The sequence below is a fragment of the Tenrec ecaudatus genome, chromosome 1, assembly GCF_050624435.1.
Source record: "Tenrec ecaudatus isolate mTenEca1 chromosome 1, mTenEca1.hap1, whole genome shotgun sequence".
Taxonomy (NCBI): domain Eukaryota; kingdom Metazoa; phylum Chordata; class Mammalia; order Afrosoricida; family Tenrecidae; genus Tenrec; species Tenrec ecaudatus.
Genome location: NC_134530.1, coordinates 42,703,990 through 42,722,537, shown reverse-complemented (window position 1 = coordinate 42,722,537; position 18,548 = coordinate 42,703,990). Strand labels below are relative to the sequence as shown.

The window sequence follows — 18,548 nt, the reverse complement described above, 5'->3', positions numbered from 1 at the left end:
GGGGAAAGGATTTGGGTTTCTTACAACAGCAGCATTGAGATTTCCATGCCGGGGAGTGTGAGCGACTTTTCCTGGATGCCATATTGTCTCCTCCCCCTTTTCATTCCTCTCGCACCTTTTAAATTCCATGTCTTTTGCTGAACACCCAGCCCTCTAACCCCACCTGCAAGAATTAACGAGTAGATCTTTCCCTTATAACCTGTGCCACCCCCGCCCTCAGTTCTTTCTCCGTGGTTAAATGCTTTCCTGATGTGGCAAAATCCATTTGAAAAAATGCGACAAAGCTTCGGGCTGGAAAAAGGACAAGCTGGTTCTCATTACTGAGCAGCCTTTGTGTGCACACAGCCCTGCAATGCTGGAGGGCTGCCCCTCCGTTCCTGTGGGGAACACGGCACTCAGGTCCTCTCACGTGATCAGTGATTCCTGGTGGAGCCGAGTCTCTTGCCTGCTACCAGTAACTGACAACTCGCTCAGTCAGAAGGTCTTTGGAGTGAAAGTTTTATCTAGCGCTTTCAGCAGTTGGAGAAGAGAAGACGGTATCTGTGTATCAGTACCATTTCAAAACAAGAGAAACTTGTTGGACACTTAGTGTCTGCCACCCTCTACTCTAGGCACTTGCTTCTTCCTACAGCCCTGTGTGGGCCACTGGTGCACACAAGGAAAGTGAGGCTCAGAGAAGTCCATCCACTTGGCAGAAGTACCCCGTTTGTGATGGGGTGGAGCCTGGGTTGATCCCCAAGTCTACTTGCTTCTGAAACTTTGGCTCAAGGAAACCTTAATTGTTGCTCCCCCCAAAACAAATTCAGCCACCATCAAGTTGATTCCCGCTCACAGCAAACCTGTCAAACAATGTAGAACTGCCCCAGTGAGTTTTTGGGACCATAGCTCATTATAGGAGTAGAAAGCCTCATCTTTCTCCCTTGGAGTGGCTGGTGGTTTCCAACTGCTGACCTTGCAGTTAACAGCCCAACGAGTAACTACTACACCACCTGGCCTCCATCATGGCCCAGACAATTAACTGTGCTTCTGACCTTTTAGACACCTGGGACTTAGGTTCCCAGCTATGACTCCCTGGTTCGTTCATGTTCTCTATGTCCATCCTCGCAGGTCACCGTGGAGTAACAAGTACGACCCTCCACTGGAAGATGGGGCCATGCCATCCGCTCGGCTGAGAAAGCTGGAGGTGGAAGCCAACAACGCCTTCGACCAGTATCGAGACCTGTGAGTCCCTCACTCTGTCCTGCCTGCCAGCTTCAATCTTGGGGAGTCAACTCACTCAGGAGTGGCTAGACTACTAAGCCTCCTTTTACCCGGCTTCCCTGGTGGAATGGAATTAAGAGCCGCCAGTGGCAGGGTGTCAGGCACTGGTTTTGACAGTGGGTCAATAATGAGATAGTTGGGTGATAGAATGCCACCAGAGGCAGGTCTGGGGTTTGTTTCTCCATATCTTGATCCACATGGCATGAATCCCACGATACCTACCGAGCCCATATTCCACACGTGTTGCCTCGAATCCTCCCAAACATGGTGGCTGTTATAGTTTCCTTTTTTTCAGATGAAGCAGTTAAGGCTGAGAAAGAGTAAGGTAGAACCCAGAATCTTCCTGAGCCCTCTCTGTCACTAAAGGCTCCACTGTTTCTCACCACATGCCCCAGACTCAGGGGGACCTCCGTGGCCTCCGTCCTGGCTTTGAACAAGTGTTTTTGCTGTATCTGTTTAGATTTCCCCCTCTCCTTTCTGAGTCCATCTGCCCTTGCCTCCCAAACCCAAACAGGAAAAAGAGACACTTAATTCATTTTGCCGAGGGAAGACTCCGGAGAGGATTTTCCTCTGGAGGGTTTTTGTTTGGTTTGCTTTGCTTTGCTTGTAAATACAAGGGTGAGTCAAAAAGTATTGCTGCTGCCGTCCCAGTGCATCCATGCCCAAGTGTATGCCAGGCAGAATGTGTCTCGATCTGCGGGCGCAGACAAGGCCTCTCATTAATACACTTGGCTCAGCCCCACTGCGGTGCCTTCAAAGGGAGATCGCTCAGGACCGTGGCTTCTGAGGGGATCTGCTGGGCCAACCCTAAAGGTTATGGAGATTTGCTGTGGGCCACCAAGGTTGTTCTTGAAGCACACGGGACGATCGACCATGGTGACTTAATCAGGTGGACGTTTTACGAAAATGGAAAAAGGCCGGGAACATTGCGTCCCCCTCCCCACATGATGACGATCTGTCTTTAAGTTGCATGGGCTCTTCTGGAATTACGTTGGGAAAACGTTGTGCCATCTACCCTGCATTCCCTGATCTCGCTTCTCCAGTGTGTTTGCTCCCGGAATGAAAAGCACGGTGAGAAGCAGCACAGCTGGAGTGTTTTGACCGCGCTTGTGGGTGTAGATCGAAGAATGCAGGCCGCCCTGGGGAAGGGTTCAACGCCCCACCTTCAGAAATGTAAAGACCTCGATGGAAGATCGGTCAAGAAGTAATATCTTTACGTGTGGGTGTTTTTGCTTAAGAAAGGTGCTATGATTTTGTGTGTGAGAAAGGTTGCTATTTCAGCTTTCTTCCCGTGCACATGAATGTCATTCACCACAATGTGTAAACACATCATCTGCTTCTAAAATTTCCCTTCACCCTTAATAAGAAATGGGGTTTCTCCTGTCTCCTTCCTGCTCCTAACCCCTGCTAACCATGAGTGCAGCTTTTCTGCACTTGTTTGATCTCAACAGAGTCTCATTTGAATGAGTCTGTCGCAACAGTGTAGCAGAACTGGACCCTGTACTCCGTGTGCCCCATCATCTGGGACCGGGCTCTGCTCGGCTCTCCTCTCTGTAAGGAGCCAGAGAGCAGCGCCGTGTAGGGTTCTGGGATGCCACATCGATTTTGCTCGCTTGTTTGATACCCCTTTGGAAATCCCTTGTAACCCTTGGGTCTTCAGGTGGACAGGATTCGGCCACACCTGATGTAGGCAAGAAGATGGAATCAGGGAAACAAAAAACTCCAGCAGCTGAGCCTGTTTCCTCTGGAAATATTGGCTAGCTTTCCACTCCCTGGGAGAGGGTTTGCTGGCCTCGCCCACCCCCTCCTTCCCTCTGGAGGCTGTATTCGGTGTTTCTGTTGGTGGGCGGCATGTCCAGATTTGGGAGGGGGCATGATTCTGGTCTTTCTTTCGTAGTTGAACAACTGGGCTGCCCCTGCCTTCCTCGACTGTTCAGACGTGTTCAGTGTTGCTTGGGAGCCGTTTAGGGCCAGACCTGAGGAGGAACATGACTTTGTTTCAGACTTCTTGTCTCTCCCCACCCCTCCCCTCCCCTCCCTTGCATCTCATTCAAGCACATTTACATAAGGCACAGCCCATAACTTCCGTCTTTTCGTCTTGCTTGGCCTATTAGCGTGAGCGTTCCCCCTCACCATGAACCACATCTGTTGCTGGTGAGTCCATTCCCGTTCATAGCAACCCAGTGAGAATTGCTCCCATAGCGTTTCCGGGCGGTAATCTTTTTGGAAGCGGACTGCCATATCTTTTTCCTGCAGAGTGGCCAGGGGTTCGAGCCACCAACCTTTCAGTTAGCCACAGAAAGCGTAACCACTGTGCCGCCAGTCCCCTTAAATGATCATTAAATGTGCCTCCAAACGATCATTCCTCCATGCAGGCACCCAGTCGAGTAAGCAGGCACTGTCTCGGTTAGGGATCCCAGCGCTCAGCCTAGCTGCCCCTGAAAGGCCCAGGCGCTGACCACTCTGGATGCAGTGCGTTCTTGAAGTCTTTGAGACTCCTGTTTCTGTGTGCTTCAGAGTTGCCCTACTTTTCTCCCCGACAGTGAAATGACTGACAGGGGACTTGAGAGAGGACTGACAGGATGGCTTCCTGCCTGCCACACACATCGTAGTGGTGGGGAGCCAGGCCCCCAGGAAGGTAATGGCAGGGGACAGCCTCGGCAGCAGGCAGCTTAAAGGGGGGAGAGGAAACGGTCTCCAGGTGGTGCTCCACAGAGGCGGCCAGGGAAGTCCCTGGTGTGTGAAGGGTGCAGGAAGGCCAGGCCCTTGCCATGTGACAGGAGCCCCCGGCCACTGAAGGGTGGTGGTTGGCTAGGCCTGTCATTTGGGGCACTGGAGCCATCCGTTTCCAACCACCAGTGCTATCAGAGTGTTCTGAGCAATGCTCCCTCCTGAGAGCATGTGGGGGGAGCCGTTTCCCAGCTGGACCACACACAGAGAGCCAGCCCATTTCAGAGCTGAAGTCATAAACGCAAGTCTTTTTTCTGTTTGTTAAACAGTGTGTCCCCTTGCTCACCTCCAGAAGTCCCGTTGTCAGAGCGAGGTGGTTGTGGCCACATCAGTGACAAGGAGGGACCCTAGAATTCAGTCATCCCGAGGTCTGGAACAGAGGGACATCAGCCAGGAGCCAGGCGGCCTAATCTCTGCTTTGAGTAACCCTGACTGGTGGGTGTGCTGGATTTTCATGGGCCAGTAGGGCCTGCCTGTCTCCTTAGCCTTCATTTCTGCCACAGCCCCATATAGATACCGTCTTGCAGAGAGACTCAGTGGGCTTCATCAGGGAATGAAGTGAATGAAGTTACAGAGATACGCGGATTCTTCTGCCTCTCAACGTTTGTCTTCATTTCACGAGGGCACGCAGGCTCAGGCAATGGGCGCTTACTGGTAGAAGGTTTTCCTACCCAGCACTGCCTCCCATTGTGGTTCTGGTCCCTCCATGCTGCTGCACCCGTTAGGAGCGCTACCACGAGCCCTAGGTGGGACCACACTTTCCAGAATGGAGAGAGAGAACAATGGGAAAACTGGCCTCGTGGGAACCAGACCCACCTACATGCCAACTCACAGCATATACAGATAGGCTCCTCTTTCTCCTGAGAAACAGCTGGTGGGTTTGAACTACCAATCTTGGGGTTAACAAAGAATCCAACACTGGCCTGGTAGTGCCATCACGCTCTTTTAAAGGCAGGCCAGAACTTAAGTAAGGCTGCTGTTTTCCCCACTCCAGATTACAGCTTGACCAGCAGACTTAGCACCCATTAGTTCCTGGTGACTCCCAAGTGTTCCTGAATTGGTCGATCCTGTTGAGTCACAGACTAGGACTGCATGTGACTTGTGATCCCACCTTGGGGGAGCAGCCACCCCTGAGTCGAGACAGAGGAGGACTTGAAATCCTCTTGTGGTGAGGGCTTGTGATGGGCTTCTTAGTTTATGGACCAGGAGTGGGAAATGCCCGACCTTACATTGGGAGTGCCACCGGAGCCTGGGTCACACCAACATTTATTATTTTTCATAAGCCTTTTGAAGTTCTAGGACGGAGTGGACCTGACCCCGTAGACTTCCCAGGGCTGCGAGTCTTCATCGAAGCAGACTGCTGCACCTTTACCCCACCAAGTGTGTGCAAAGTGCGAACAGCTGGACTTTGGGTAGGCTGCCCAGTGCGTAACCCTCTGTGCAGCCACCACCCATCTGCCCATGTAGATTTCTGGGTTGCTATGATACTGAGCACGTTTCAGCAGAATTCCCAGATCCAGAAGGACTGGGAAGAAAGGCCTTGTGACCTTTCAGGACTCAGCCAGTGGACCCCCATGAGTCCAGCAGTTCTGCCCTCCACTGGCTGTGGGGATGGTGCAGGACTTGGGGCTCCTGTTGTGATATAGCTTCCTCTTCTCCCTCCCAAAACCTCCCACAGCAGCGGTCAGTTTGGGGTTAAAAGTACCAGCAGTGAGGAACAGGACTCTGTCCCGAAGGTGAACAACGGTGAGCAGGAGTCCAGGGAGATGAGCTGCGTCCTTGATTGTCTTTGAAAGCGGCCCATTCTTTCTTCACTGTCGTGTCTTCTGACCATGCAGCCCCACCCACAGTCAGTGACGGGGCAGTTGCATGCCCCCAGAAAGTAACTGAAGCAGGTGCTGATGGTATCACCCAGACCAGACCACCCAGGCTTCTGATGGAAATCGCTTGCTGGAAGCGCTTGGGAGCTGACAGGCACTTTTTGCTGGGCTGGGGCAGGCGGTTATCACCTGGAATGGCATCGCTTCCCTTCCCTAGGCCCCAAGCCTGGTCCCCAGCATCTGGCCTGCTCTTCTTCTTCTCTGCCTCTCGACAATGGAGCTGGCTCAGGTCAGCCAGTGTCATTAGGACTTAGCACCTGGGGAGTGAGGAACTGGCTGAAAGGACGCTCTTGGGTGGTTGCTCATGGGATCGCTTAACATTCTCTCTTGGCAAGGATAACTCTGCTTTTCTAAGCCCAGCCCTAGTGTAGCTCATCAGTCACAAAACCTCATCCCTTGACCTTGGTGATCTGTCTTTCCTGGGCAGACTGAGAAGTGGTGCCTCCGAGGTACGGTAAGCACTTGCAGCTGCCAGAGAAATGTCTTACTTGCGGTGTGACCCACCCATTGGCTGAGTGAACCCCACAATCAGCACTTTGATTTTCAGGTTCCCGGAGAAGAGGGGAAACTGCCCTGCTTGGGCTTTTACACTGGGTCTCGGCGTTGCCTCGGTCAGCCGGCTCTGCCCGGGACCAGATGTTCTAACCAGAGGCGCTGGCGCTGCGTGCTTCCAACCATGATTACTCCCGTCTGCGCCAGACGCCATGCCCGTGCTCCGCGAGCCTTGGCTCTCGGCGTGGAGCAGATAATACCTTCAAACATGCGGTTGCAATTTATTGGCCTTATAAGTTAATTTTAGTGGGTGTGCAATTGATTGAAATCAAAGCTTAATGAAGGCCAGAGGCTGGCCGGTGGGGAGGAGCAGAGCAGGAAGGCATTTTGTGTTTTTCTTGCTTGGGGTCTGAGATAATCTTCAAAAGCGTCCATTCGCTTTTCTGACCAACCCTGCTGGTCTGGAGGAAGACCTTTGCAGAGTGCAGCAAGACTGGCGTCCCCGTGGCAGCTCTGGAAGCCTGCTGGCCTTTCCGCCAGTGCTGAGTGCTGGGTGGCGGGCCGGGTGGGTGGAGACTCGCCCTGCCTTCTCTCCTTTTCTGGGGCCATTTCAGAAGTGTGACTCCTGCCTTCCACTGTTCAGGTGGCACAGGCTGGTTGGTAGCAGCCTGCAAAGAACAGGACACCTACATTTCTGTGGGGTAAAAAGTCTACTGCCTTGGTCTTCTGGGTCTAGCTGACTGCCCTGGGTTCTGAGGAGACCCAGATCCTTTGGGCTCGCACACTGACAGACGGAGAATTTTAGTCTTTCAGTGGTGAAGGGGGATCGTGGATGGCAGGCAGGGGGGTGGTCTGTGGGGATACACGGTAGACTGCAGGGAGCCAGAGGCAGGTAAGAAGAGGTCAGGGGACTGCAAGATTGCTCTCATGCAGGAGGCTCTCACCAACACTGGGCCTGGGCCTGGGCTTCAGGATGGGGGGGGGGGGGGGAGGACGGACCTTGATTTTGAAAAGGCTTGGACTTTGATTCTCTGCCCGACCCTTTGCTGATTGCTTTGGGCAGCTAAGCTGAACTTCCTGGCCGGCTTGCTCATCTGTGAATAAAGGCCCAGCCCTTTTGTATCACAGGAACCCGACTGACCCGGTATGTCCACTGTTAGTCTAAGAGGGTGGTTTGAATTTTGTAGCCACTGCCCCCCCCCCCCCCGGCCATGTTCCACCGTGTGAGTCTGGGGTGCTTCGGTAACCGTCTTGATGAGCTAGCAGCCGTGTGAGAGTTCTCACTGGGTTCTGCTCACAGCCCACAGTGAGGCCACAGCAAGTCGCTCTCCCTGGAGTGGAATCGATAGTTCCCACTCCATTTCCCTCTTCAGCATGCAGTGCAGGGACAGACAGACAGACAGTGGGCGTCCCATCTCTGGCAGTGCGCCAGCATTCAGATAGTCCCTGAGCTGTGTCATGCGCTACTCGGGGTTCAGGGTTTGCAGGGTCCAGGGCGAGGAGGTGCGCACAGGAAAGAGGGAACCTGCTAGTTGTGGATCTGGTGATGGAACAAGCGGTAACTGAGGCGGAAGAGCTGAGGTAGACTCTCAGACCCTCAGCTAGGGCTGGTCCCATGTGTTCATGGCTGTGGGTGGGTCCTTGTACAGAGATGATAAGCCTCCAGAGACGATACTCATTCAGCCTGATTTCAGGGTTGACCCTCGGATGGAGTCTTGAGTTATTGGGTTTCCAGAGCTTCTCACCACCCTAACGGGTCACAGCAGCTCACTCCGCTTCAACTCTTCGACTCTAGCCCAGACACCCGCTTTCCTGGGAGAGCCCAGAATGTTGGTATTTGTAGGCCAAGAGTGTTGAGCTGACCCACCCTGGTGCACACCATGGGCTGTGACCACACGGGGCTTCTCTGGAGGCCGTGGTTCACATGTGTTCACACATCTTGTCTCGCAGGAGGCTGGCAGAATTGAGTATGTCCTGTGTAGCTGACTGCTGGGCGAGGGCCCTAGAAGTCTGTCCCTGATTTCCACACCTTTCCCCTCTCCTGGTCTTGCTTGGCGTTCTCTTACCGCAGGAAATCACCCCTGACCACAGCTCAGTGCTGAGTCCTGGGTCCTGGGGAGGCTGGTGGAGGAGGGAGGGAGACCTGGTTAGTCAGTGGCAGCCAGAGTGGGGTCGTGGATGTTGTTCTGAGGGCCTCGGGGATAGAGCAGGCTGTGGTGTGCAGTCTCGGAAATTCCTCCGTAAGAAGCGTGGAGGCGGGTTAGAGCGGCCAGGAGAGGACTGGCCGCCCCGGTTGGCTCTTTCTTGGCCGCGCGCGGGTGTTTGGGTTTACCCAGAGCTTTCACCTTGAGAAGCGCCAAGGCAAGCCCCCTCCACCCCACGGCCTCGCAGCGATCCCGCTGAGCAGCCTGAGCGGTGAGGTAATGTGATGTTAGGAACATTCCGGGATGCATGAGAGACTGGAGGGGTCATTTGGTTTGGCACCTCCACCCTCGCCTGCGGCCCTTTCCAGACCCGAGGGTGGGATTTCAGGGTCTTCAGAGGCTCCAGGGAGTCAGCATTGTCGTCGAATTTGGGCTTAAACACCTATTACTTGTATCTCCAGCCATGCATACCGGGACCTCTGAGCTAGAGCTGCCCTACCTGCTGAGGAACTCCGGATTGCCCCAGCCAGGGCTCTTGGGAAAGTGTTGGAAGCAGTTACTGGGGAAACCCAAGTCCTGCTCACTGCTTGTTTCCATCGACTCAGAAGAGGGGTCAAGCGAGAGAAGTCCACTCGGCCATCTCAGGGAATTGAGGTGGTTCTGCGTCCTGGACTCTGCTCTCCTTGAGTCTCAGCTCTGTGGCTGCTGCTCTGACACGGGCTCTCTACTGCAGCTTCTAGACACCCTAAGGAGCGAGCGGACTGGGCAGGCCTGCTGCTGCCCTTTCCCTTCCCACCCCCACCCCCCACCTTGGGGCTGCTGAGGGGGAGTGGCCCTCCAGGACCTGGGAGCCTCGGCTCAGACTGTGTGGTTTACATGTGCTAAAGGCGACGTTCAGTGTGTGGACAACGAGCACATGCACAAACATGACCCCTCAAGTCCATGTCAGGCACTCCCTCAGTGCACGTAGTCACGGCTTGTGTGTATCGCTCTATGTGCTGGGAGAAGACAGCCTTTGGGAAGCCACAACCCTCTCCTGCCAGGGAGTCTGAGCTCCTCGGCTGAACTGCTTCCCAGAAGCTAGAAAGGGACTGAAAGCACTCTCAAGGCAGATCCAACCAGCTGCCTGATTTCCAGGTGTCCCCTGGCATGATGCTCATCTTAGATCCCTGTGTCTTCCTCTGACTCTGCCCTGTCCTAAGGCCACCGATGTACAGCTGTGTGACGGCTTCATACCAACCCTGTGAAGCCCAGCTGGCCCACCCCACACTACATGCAGAACCTCCTGCCGTGGGGGACAGGCAGCCTGCCACAGGGGCAGAGCATGAGCCAGTCAGACCTGGGTCTGCTGTCCGCCCCCCCTTCTTAGCTCTGTGACTCAGGCGGCCCCTCCGGTGACACCACTGTTTCCAGAGACGTGCTGCTTGCTGCAGGGAGAGCCTTCATTAATTCTCTTCAGTCACAGAATACAAGCCCTGTAAAGGGGCCCCGGTGAGCAGCAGCCGCCGTCCAGATGTGCGCGCCTCAGTGCAACTGGCATTAAAGTCGCACATGCCTAAGCCGACTGGTATGTTGGCCCAGGGGAGCGTTGCACCTGTGTGTACGGGAAGGAACTTCCGCAGAATACCTGTCCCGTGTCCACAGCCAGACTCTGGGACGTGTTCCATCGACTGCAGCAGAAACAGCTGGTCCAAATACACAAACCAGGGCGATGGGGTTGCAGCCCCGGGAGCTCTGGGTGTGGCTGGCCAAGGAGCCAAGCGTTGATCTCTCTCCAGGTCGCTTGGTGCCAAGGACAGCCCCAGGGCTGTGGACCCCGGCTGCTCCCCGAGCAAGCAGCACCTTGTACTTGGGACAAGATGCCTCCTGGGCAGCTCAGGACACGTCCCGCTTCATCTTTCTGCTTCCCAGCTCAAAGCGAACGAGCCTGGTGGAAACAGCCTCAATTGCTGCCCGCTCGCTGGGGGCCAGGCGCAGGCCGAGGCCTGAGGGCCATTGTCTCATGTCCCCTTCAGTGTTACTCTGGAGGTTGGGTTACACATGTTCTTTTGAACAGGGGCTAACGCAGCCAGCACCTGGAGAAGGACCCACGTTTCCCAGCCCGCCCTCTGCAGCACCCCAGGGGATTCCCAGAAACCCTCCCCGGCTTGGCCGGGCTGCTGGCCCTTCTGTAGTTGAATGGGGCATGTGATCTGCATCTCCACAGCGGCCAGTTTGCAGAGGCCGCTCAGCTGTGAGGGAAGCAGCCGGCCTAGGCTTTGATGCCTCTCCAGGCCGATTGGAGACTGCTCCCACCCTGCCCACCCATATCCTCTGTTACCTTGGAAGGACCTTAAGGTTGACGAGGGGGGTGCAGGGAAGGTTAGAGAGGGTGGGGGTGGGGGGTGGCTGCCTTTGCTTCCCTTAGGCTGGAACTACAGTCTTTTCTGTTGGCAGAGCCTCCGTCACTGGTGGAAGGGCTGGGCCCTGACTTTCGTTCTCGTTCTTTCTCTCTCTCTCTCTCTCTCTCTCTCTCTCTCTCTCTCTCTCTCTTTTCCCCCTCCCCCCTGTGCTGCTTGTGACTGTAAAGAGGGTCTGGTGTGTCAGGCCTTGCTGTACAAGCACAGGACAAACCACACGTGTGACTGCAGGAAGCATAGATCTTTAGCCCCTTTTCGGGCCAACGCTCCTAGTGTGACACTGGATAGGAGAGAAGTTTAACTTGTTTTAATTGCGCTTTTAAATCTTTCAAATTGTTGGTCTGAACACTAAAGCGGATATTTCGGCCAATTCCGCCACATACGTTCTTTTCTCTCTCCCTCATGTCCAGCGGAGCTCCCTCGGCAGCCTCATCATGGCTGTCTCCCAGCTTAACACGGGTGTGTCCAGACCGTAGCCCATCCTTCCAAGTTGACCGGTCATTTCTCCACACAAGCCTACCTTCCAGCCTCCAGTATTCTTTCTAGAAAATAGTGGAGAGCTGGTGTGCATAATCTAGACCTCTATGACACACTCACTTCTCTTACACCCTCACTTCACCTCTGTGTATGAATGCCTCCAATGCAGGGTGGCAGCGGGTCCACGTCCCAGAAGACAGTAGTGCGTTTGGTTGAAATATGAAGCCATAGTTTCTGAGAATTAAATATACCAGGGCGGCAGAGACATGATCGCTTTAGCACTTTCTCAAACGGTCACAGTGACAACCGCGAGCTTGCGCCCTGGGGGCTGTGCCCTCCGCTCTGAGGGCTGTGACTGGCTCTCTTCAGCAGGACACAGGCAACCTGGAGTGTGTTGAGAAGGAGACTGACCAAGGTGCCCCACCCTGCCCCCTCCCCACAGACCTACCACACCGTCCCCACTGCCGTCGGTGGGTTCTGAGAACAGAGTGGACAAGGGGAAGGAAGGCCTGCAACAAGGTGGATGGACACAGTGGCTGCAAGCATGGACTCTGGCACTAGAGAGAGTGTGGGCAGTGTCTCCCTGTGTGGTACACAGGCTCCCCGAGTCAGAACCGACTCGATACCCCCTGACAACGACGGCGGCGACATTAACGTGTAATGTGTGTGAGCCTGTCTCTTACAAAGTATGAAAGGAGATTAAGCAAGTACTGATGGGAAGATTAGTGCCACTCCAAGGAGATCTGCAAGGATCCAGGCCATAAGCTGGAGAGAACGAGGGCCTTCTTCCAGAGCCAACAGAATGAAAGTGTAGCCACCCTGAAGTCCAACTTCCAGCCTCCTAAACTGAGAAAATAGATTTCTGTTTGCTAAAGCTAAACACAAACAAGCAAACAGAACTCCTTCAGAATGTTCCCGAGGCTGTTCTCAACCTGGGGGTCGAACGACCCTTTCACAAGGGTCGCCCAATTCATCACAGTAGCAAAATGACAATGATGAAGAAGCAGCGAAAATAATGTGATGGTTGGGGGGGTCACCACCACAGGAGGAACTGAATTCAAGTGTCGAGGCATGAGGACGGTTGAGAACCACTTCTGTAAACCTTCATGGAAGCCGACTGTCTCGTCTTCTGCCCAGAGAGCAGGTGGAGGGTTCAAACCTCCACCTAGTCCCATCCACTGTGTGACAGGAATTCCCTACCTGTGACCAGAGCGCTCCGTGACCAGGATGTCGGGACAAAAAGAAGGTTTGATGGCCCAAGTGCAAGGTGAGGGTAGTAGACTGGCCAGGAGAGCAGAATCTTGGGTTTGTATGAACTGTCTTCAGTTCTTCGAGAGGTTTACCTGGGGAAAGAGGGCATTAAGCCCTTATCTCAAATGGAGCATACGAGTTAGAAGGACTCCCTTCCTGTCCACAAAGAACGATTTGACTTGTTCAAAACAAAGGCTTTCCTCGGGGTACAGTGAGTTTGTGTGACCAGAGCCAGACCCTCACCGAGGCTTTGAGCACATGCTAGGAATTTGCCCGTTGGCACTCAGTGTCACGCTATGTGACACTGGGGTGGCTGCCAAATCCTGGAGAGGCCGAGCTGGAAGGTGCCTTTCTTTTACAAATGAGCACCATGTGGGTGCTGGATAAATATTTCTTGCTTGCCTCCTAGAGCCATCTGCAGAAGCAAAGCCCCTCACGCTCACATTGGTGGGCCATACCATAAGTCCACCACCACCACCCCCTTCACCCTGGCTTCTCTGGGTCTGTGGGGCTTGCCTGTCAGTGTTTTAGATGTCTTGGGCCACAGACCCAAGTCTGTTAGAACCTTCGGGCAGTCTCGGTGAAAGCGGCCCGGCCCAGTTACGGCTAAAAGATCACGCCTGAGCGAATCCAAGAACCAGAGTCTGTTTCTTGGCCGGTGCTAGGAAGCCCTGCTCCCAGCTGGCCTGCCCTCGGCTGTTGTGGGGGTTGTGGCATGTGGCTGCTGCCTCTGTACCAGACCACAACTGCAGCCAGCTCCCCAAGGGCCATTTGAAAGGAAGGAATAAAGGCCAACTCCCAAGGGCATCCCAGACCCGTCCTTTCCTGTTACACTTACAGACGTGTTGGCTGCGACCGGGGATCCATAGTGACAGCTCAGGCTGCTAGTCTCCAACCGCCCCAGAGTCTGAACACTCCATATTGCTTTGGGGACTAAACTGATTCCTTTTTATTGTTGTGAACTGTAAGTTACTGTGAGTGTGAAATAGTTTTGTTTCCTCTTCCCTTTCCGGTCTTGTGGTTGAAGACTTAAGTGCCTAGAATCTGGGTCTGTGGCGGTGGTGGTGTCAGTGTCAGTGTCCCTCTGAAAGAGTGACTTTCTGGGGGAAATGGCATCGGACTCTGAGGAGAAGAGGAAGACTGGCACAGGCTTTTGGGTGCCCCCGCCCGGGGTCTAAGGGACAGGAGACGCAGCCCACTCCTGTTGTACTGCGTGTGGGGGTAAGTAGACTCCCCGGGGGTGCCTCCTGTGCTCGCGACAGCTGGCACAGAGCATGGACCCTGATGGCCGGCCTTTGGGAGTTTATGACACTGGCATTTGTCACGAGCCTATTAGGAGGGGGCTTCAAGAAGTTGTGGGAAAATGGAATTGAAAGGTAATGGGAAATTTCCATGAACTATTTGAAATTTTCTCTTTCCAAGCGGTGGGCTTAATGGAATTGACCTAAGGAGGCCCTATCTCTTTCGTCTGGGCTGTTCAGGTTCTCTGTAGTCTGCTGAGAGCGCATTCATGAAGACACTCCAGGCCACCAGGCCTGTGGTGGGGAGTGTGACAGCGGCCAAGAGGACGACGTCCCTACTCTGACTGCTGCTGCACCTATTGAGGGACATCCTTGTCTGGGGGCTCCCTGACGGGAAGCAGGGTGCTTTCCGCCCTCACCAGGCAGGCAGGCTGCCGTGGCTGCTCTAGGACATCTGTGGGCCCCTTGCGACGCAAGGCCGCTGAGCCATGCCAGTCAGTGCCGGACCCGAGTGAGCATGGGCAGAGCCCGGGAAGACCTGGGCTCCCTCCTCCTGCTACCACCACAGTGCCTAGCCGCACTCGGTCACTCTGTCACGCTGCCGGGCAAGGCCCGAGAGCCACCTTATTGAAATAGAATATTAGCATTTAAACTGTATGAATGCTATTTGACTCATTAAGTACACAAAGGCCGCCCCAAGTGCTTCCATGTGTGTGCTGTTCGTTCTGGCGTGCGGCTCCTCAGATGGCTTCATGTGGTTTCAGACAACATTTTAGCACATTCTTAAAATACCCACAAAAGCCTTTATGTAAAAACTCATAAACGTGAACCACATAAAAATTATTTTTTCCGTTTCATGTCATTATGATCAAAGTTCGGTAGGTAAGAATAAATTTTCAAAAACTTGTCGAGGTCCCTCTTTAATGAAGGCTTAACGCGCAGAACTGAGCCGTGAACCGTGGTTCTGGACAGGCAGCCGCCTCGCCCGTCACCTCGCTGGCCAGACCCCTCCTAGCGAGCCTTCAACCGTCTGCCCCTTTGTCTTGGAACCTCAGGTTGAAACTTGGCTCAGGTCCCCGGAGATGCCGGCTGGTGAGTGGAAGGCCAGCCAGTGGGGCTGGAGCCGTACCTGCGGAGGCCGAGTTCCTGCCTGTCTGCCTCACCTCCACGGGAGGGAGGCCTGATTCCATGGGGGGGGGGGGGATGGCACAGGGATGGGGTGAAAGGGGGGAGCAGCAGCATCACATCACCTGTGTCGCTGCCGCCAGCACTTCTTTGTTAAAAGTCATTAGGATGCTATGACCCTCCCGTGTGGAGCTCGTGCGGTTCCCGGGGAAAGTGCTCACAAGCCCTGGCCAGGCAAAAGTAATGGGACTGGTGCTGAGCTTGCAGTTAATTAAGATTCTGCATCTCTGCAGAGACTGGAACGGGATGTGGAAAAATCAGGTTGTGGGTTAAGTTGAGTGATGGTATTGTGGGCTAAGTTTTTAAGTTTCTTCTTTTATATGCGGTACTTGTAATATTCAGGGGGGACAGGGGAGAGTAGTAGCTTACCTGGAGGTCAGGTTTTCAGCCTCATTTGTCTCTGGCATCTGGAAGCCTTGGGCTGAGAGAGCCGCCGGGGTGGGGGTGCAGCTGCCCGGAGAGGGAGCCCGGCCAGGGTTGGACGTCGGCGTGGAGATCCCAGTTCCACCCCACAGACCACTAAGGCCATTCTTCTTATTCCTCTGGATGCAGGCCGAAAGAGAAGGGGTGGGACTGAGGAGAATCAACTCCGAACTGGTCGCCAGATGGTGCTGACCAGGGCCGTCCAGGACAGGGTGACCTGACTCACCTTTGACAAGAACTGCACGCAGCTCGGGTGCTTGGAGCCCCGAGCGGAAGGCGGCAGAAGGCTGACTGTGTGCTGGGCAGCAGGCCTTCATGCCAGGATGGGGTGGCCAAGGGAAGAAAAGTGTTGGAGCCTCCTTCTTCCAGCACAATAAAAGCCGCCGTTTTCTCTGCTGTTGGGTTGGGTTCCCCCCTACCCCACACCCCCCAGCCTTTCCCTCACAGGTTAACAGGAATGGAAACCCTTGTTAGAACCAGCCCATCTGTCACCAGAAGGAGTGTGCACCGGCCAGCCTGCTGTGCGCCCGTCTTCCCTCTGAGGGCGCCCCAGGACCCAATAGAACAAGGCAGAAAGGCTCACTGAGCCGGGCCGCGGGCTCACTGGAGCCCTGCAGAGCAGCAAGGGCTCTGCCCCAGGAGTGTCTCAGAAGGGCCCACTGTGTGCTCGGTCTCCGAGTCGAGGGTCAACCACTTGCAACAAGAGGAAGAATCTTTAAAAGTGTGGTTCCTTTGAGTCTAGCAGAGGTCAGTTTCCCAGCAGTCCCCTGCAGTGGCCCTGCCCTCAGCGTCCACAGTCATGTGTTCACTCCTTCAAGCTTGCCCTCGCCTGGAACCTGCTGGGGACGGCACTGGTCTGCAGCCTGCCCGCCTGCAGCAGTGTTGGCCCCAGTGTCTTGGCTCCCCAGGCCTAGAAACTTGGGTTCTCACATTTGGGGAGGCTAGGCGTCAAAGACTGCGTGGTGCTTGCTCAGGGAAGGCGCGCTCGTCTCTCTCTGCCCCTTGGTTCCTTGGCAACCTTCCAGTGCCCTGTATCCTGAATGAGAAACCCAGCACTAAAAAGATCGTGGTAGGAAAAAGCTGAAAACGTAGGGACCTGAATTGATGGCAAACGTAGTCTCTCAAATGTGGCTGAAAATTAAGAAGCAGCAGCAAAGACATCAGATGACTCAGACCTCCTAAAACAATTAAACTTTTTCACTTTTGCGCATCAAATGAGTTTAAAAAGAACCCACAGGGTGTGGGGATGTTTTGACAACAGGGACTGTGATCCTAAAATTGTATAGAAAACTTCAGGTCGTCGACAAAGAGCCGATTCAATTTCTTTTAAGGCGTAAAGGACATGAAGACATTTGACCAAAGAAGGTATTCAGGCTGCTAACAAACATAAAGAAATGCTGTTGTGGGGGGCGGGGATGCTTGTGGTCCTTGACCAGTAAAATAACCAAAATCCAGTGCCATGGAGTCAATCCCAACTCAGAGACCCCATCAAACAGGTCAGATCTTCTCCACAGGGTTTCAGAGCCTGGAAGTCTTTACTAGTACCAACAGTTTCATCTTTCTCCCCTGGATTGGCTTGTGGATTTGAACTGCCAGCCTTGCAGTTAACAGCCCAGCGCATAGCCCACTCTGCCAACAAAACAAAACAAATTGGCAGGAATGTGGTGAGATTGGAGTTCTGGTGCACAACTAATAGGGTTGTAAAGCAGAACAGTCACTGTAGGAAACAGTCGAGCGCTCCCTAAAAAAATGAGAACCGGAGAGACCATATCTTCAGCAATTCCATTCCTAGAGAAACAAGAGCCATGACACAAGCCGCAAGTCCACACCTGTGTCTATCCCAGCATCTCTCACACTAGTGAAAAGATGAACACAGCCAAGTACCCATCGCTGCTGAGTGCATCAGCGGACGTGGTCCACCGTGGTGTACCTCGGAACGTGCATGAACCTGGAGGAGAGTCCTTATGCCGAGTGAAGGAAATCTGTCACAAAAGGAGAAATAGGGTATTGGAACCACGATCATACAAAATCAAGAAAAATTTACAGGATTCTACAAACGTTCTTGGATGGAAACTCGTGTGCTCTGTAAACTTTCACCCAAGCCACAATAAAATGTTCAGTAATAACAAAATACAGCGTTTTCCTCCTTATAACAAACAAAAGAATTTGTGTATTTAGCCACAGGAGGCAATGTTGCCCAAGATTTTGGTTGGTTGCCAGCCAAATTGGAGGGAGTAATAGGCATGTATCAGCCGGGTCCCTCCTGCTGGTTTCTGCACCCCCTGGCGTTCTCTGCATGGTGGCCTCAGTCAGCCACAGCTGTTGACTAGGGTCTCATGAGTTTACAAAGTCCCAGCCAGGTTCCCTTCCCTCTGGCCTTTTCTATCCCTCTTCCATGTCATCTTAGCTGGGCAAGTTTGCTTTATTAAGTAAAACACACAAAGAAGCCCACAGTTAGTCCGTGGTTGCTAGTGAGGATTATGCAGCAAGTTGCTCTTAAAGACTGATTTGCCCAGGCTCTGGTTGAATCTCTGTCTGTTGCTCTGTCTCCCCGCTCTGCCGCCCCCTGTAAGTGGCCACCCCAAAGTGAAAAGGCTCCCGCGGCAGCGATTGCCTCAGTATTGTGCAGCAGTGTGTCCCGTTGATTCGCCCTCCTGACACCCTCCATATAGCAGAACAAAGCCCCACCGGCCTGGGCCATGCTCACACCCGCTGCTGCGTTTGAGCCTCTGGCTGCAGCCACCTCGGCAATTCAGCTCTTCCAGGGCCTTCCACTTCACCAAGTGTGATGTCCCTTTCCAGGGACTGGCCTCTCTAGATAACATGTCCACAGTATCAGTCATAGCTACCCTTTGTGACCAACACCTCTATCCTTGGTCTGTGGGGACTCTGAAGCGCGGGGGAGTTTTGTGAGCTTGCCGGGGATCATAAAACGAGTGTAGATGGCCAAGAGTTCCACTCCGGTTTCATCTGGATACCTACTATGCTCGTGTTGTTCCCCCTTCCCCCACAGAATGCCACACCCTTACCCTCTCCCCTACCCCACCCTACACACACCAAAAGATG

General features: G+C 53.9%; 1 protein-coding gene across 2 annotated transcripts in view; it reads left to right on the top strand.

Annotated features, from left to right (window-relative positions):
* Positions 1-18,548, top strand: part of CAPZB (capping actin protein of muscle Z-line subunit beta) — a 130,408-nt gene that overhangs the window by 100,162 nt on the left and 11,698 nt on the right. For both annotated transcript variants that reach the window (XM_075551439.1, XM_075551446.1), the window contains exon 4: positions 1,108-1,221. In XM_075551439.1, the coding sequence (XP_075407554.1) occupies positions 1,108-1,221 (114 nt within the window). The remainder of the gene's footprint in view (positions 1-1,107; positions 1,222-18,548) is intronic.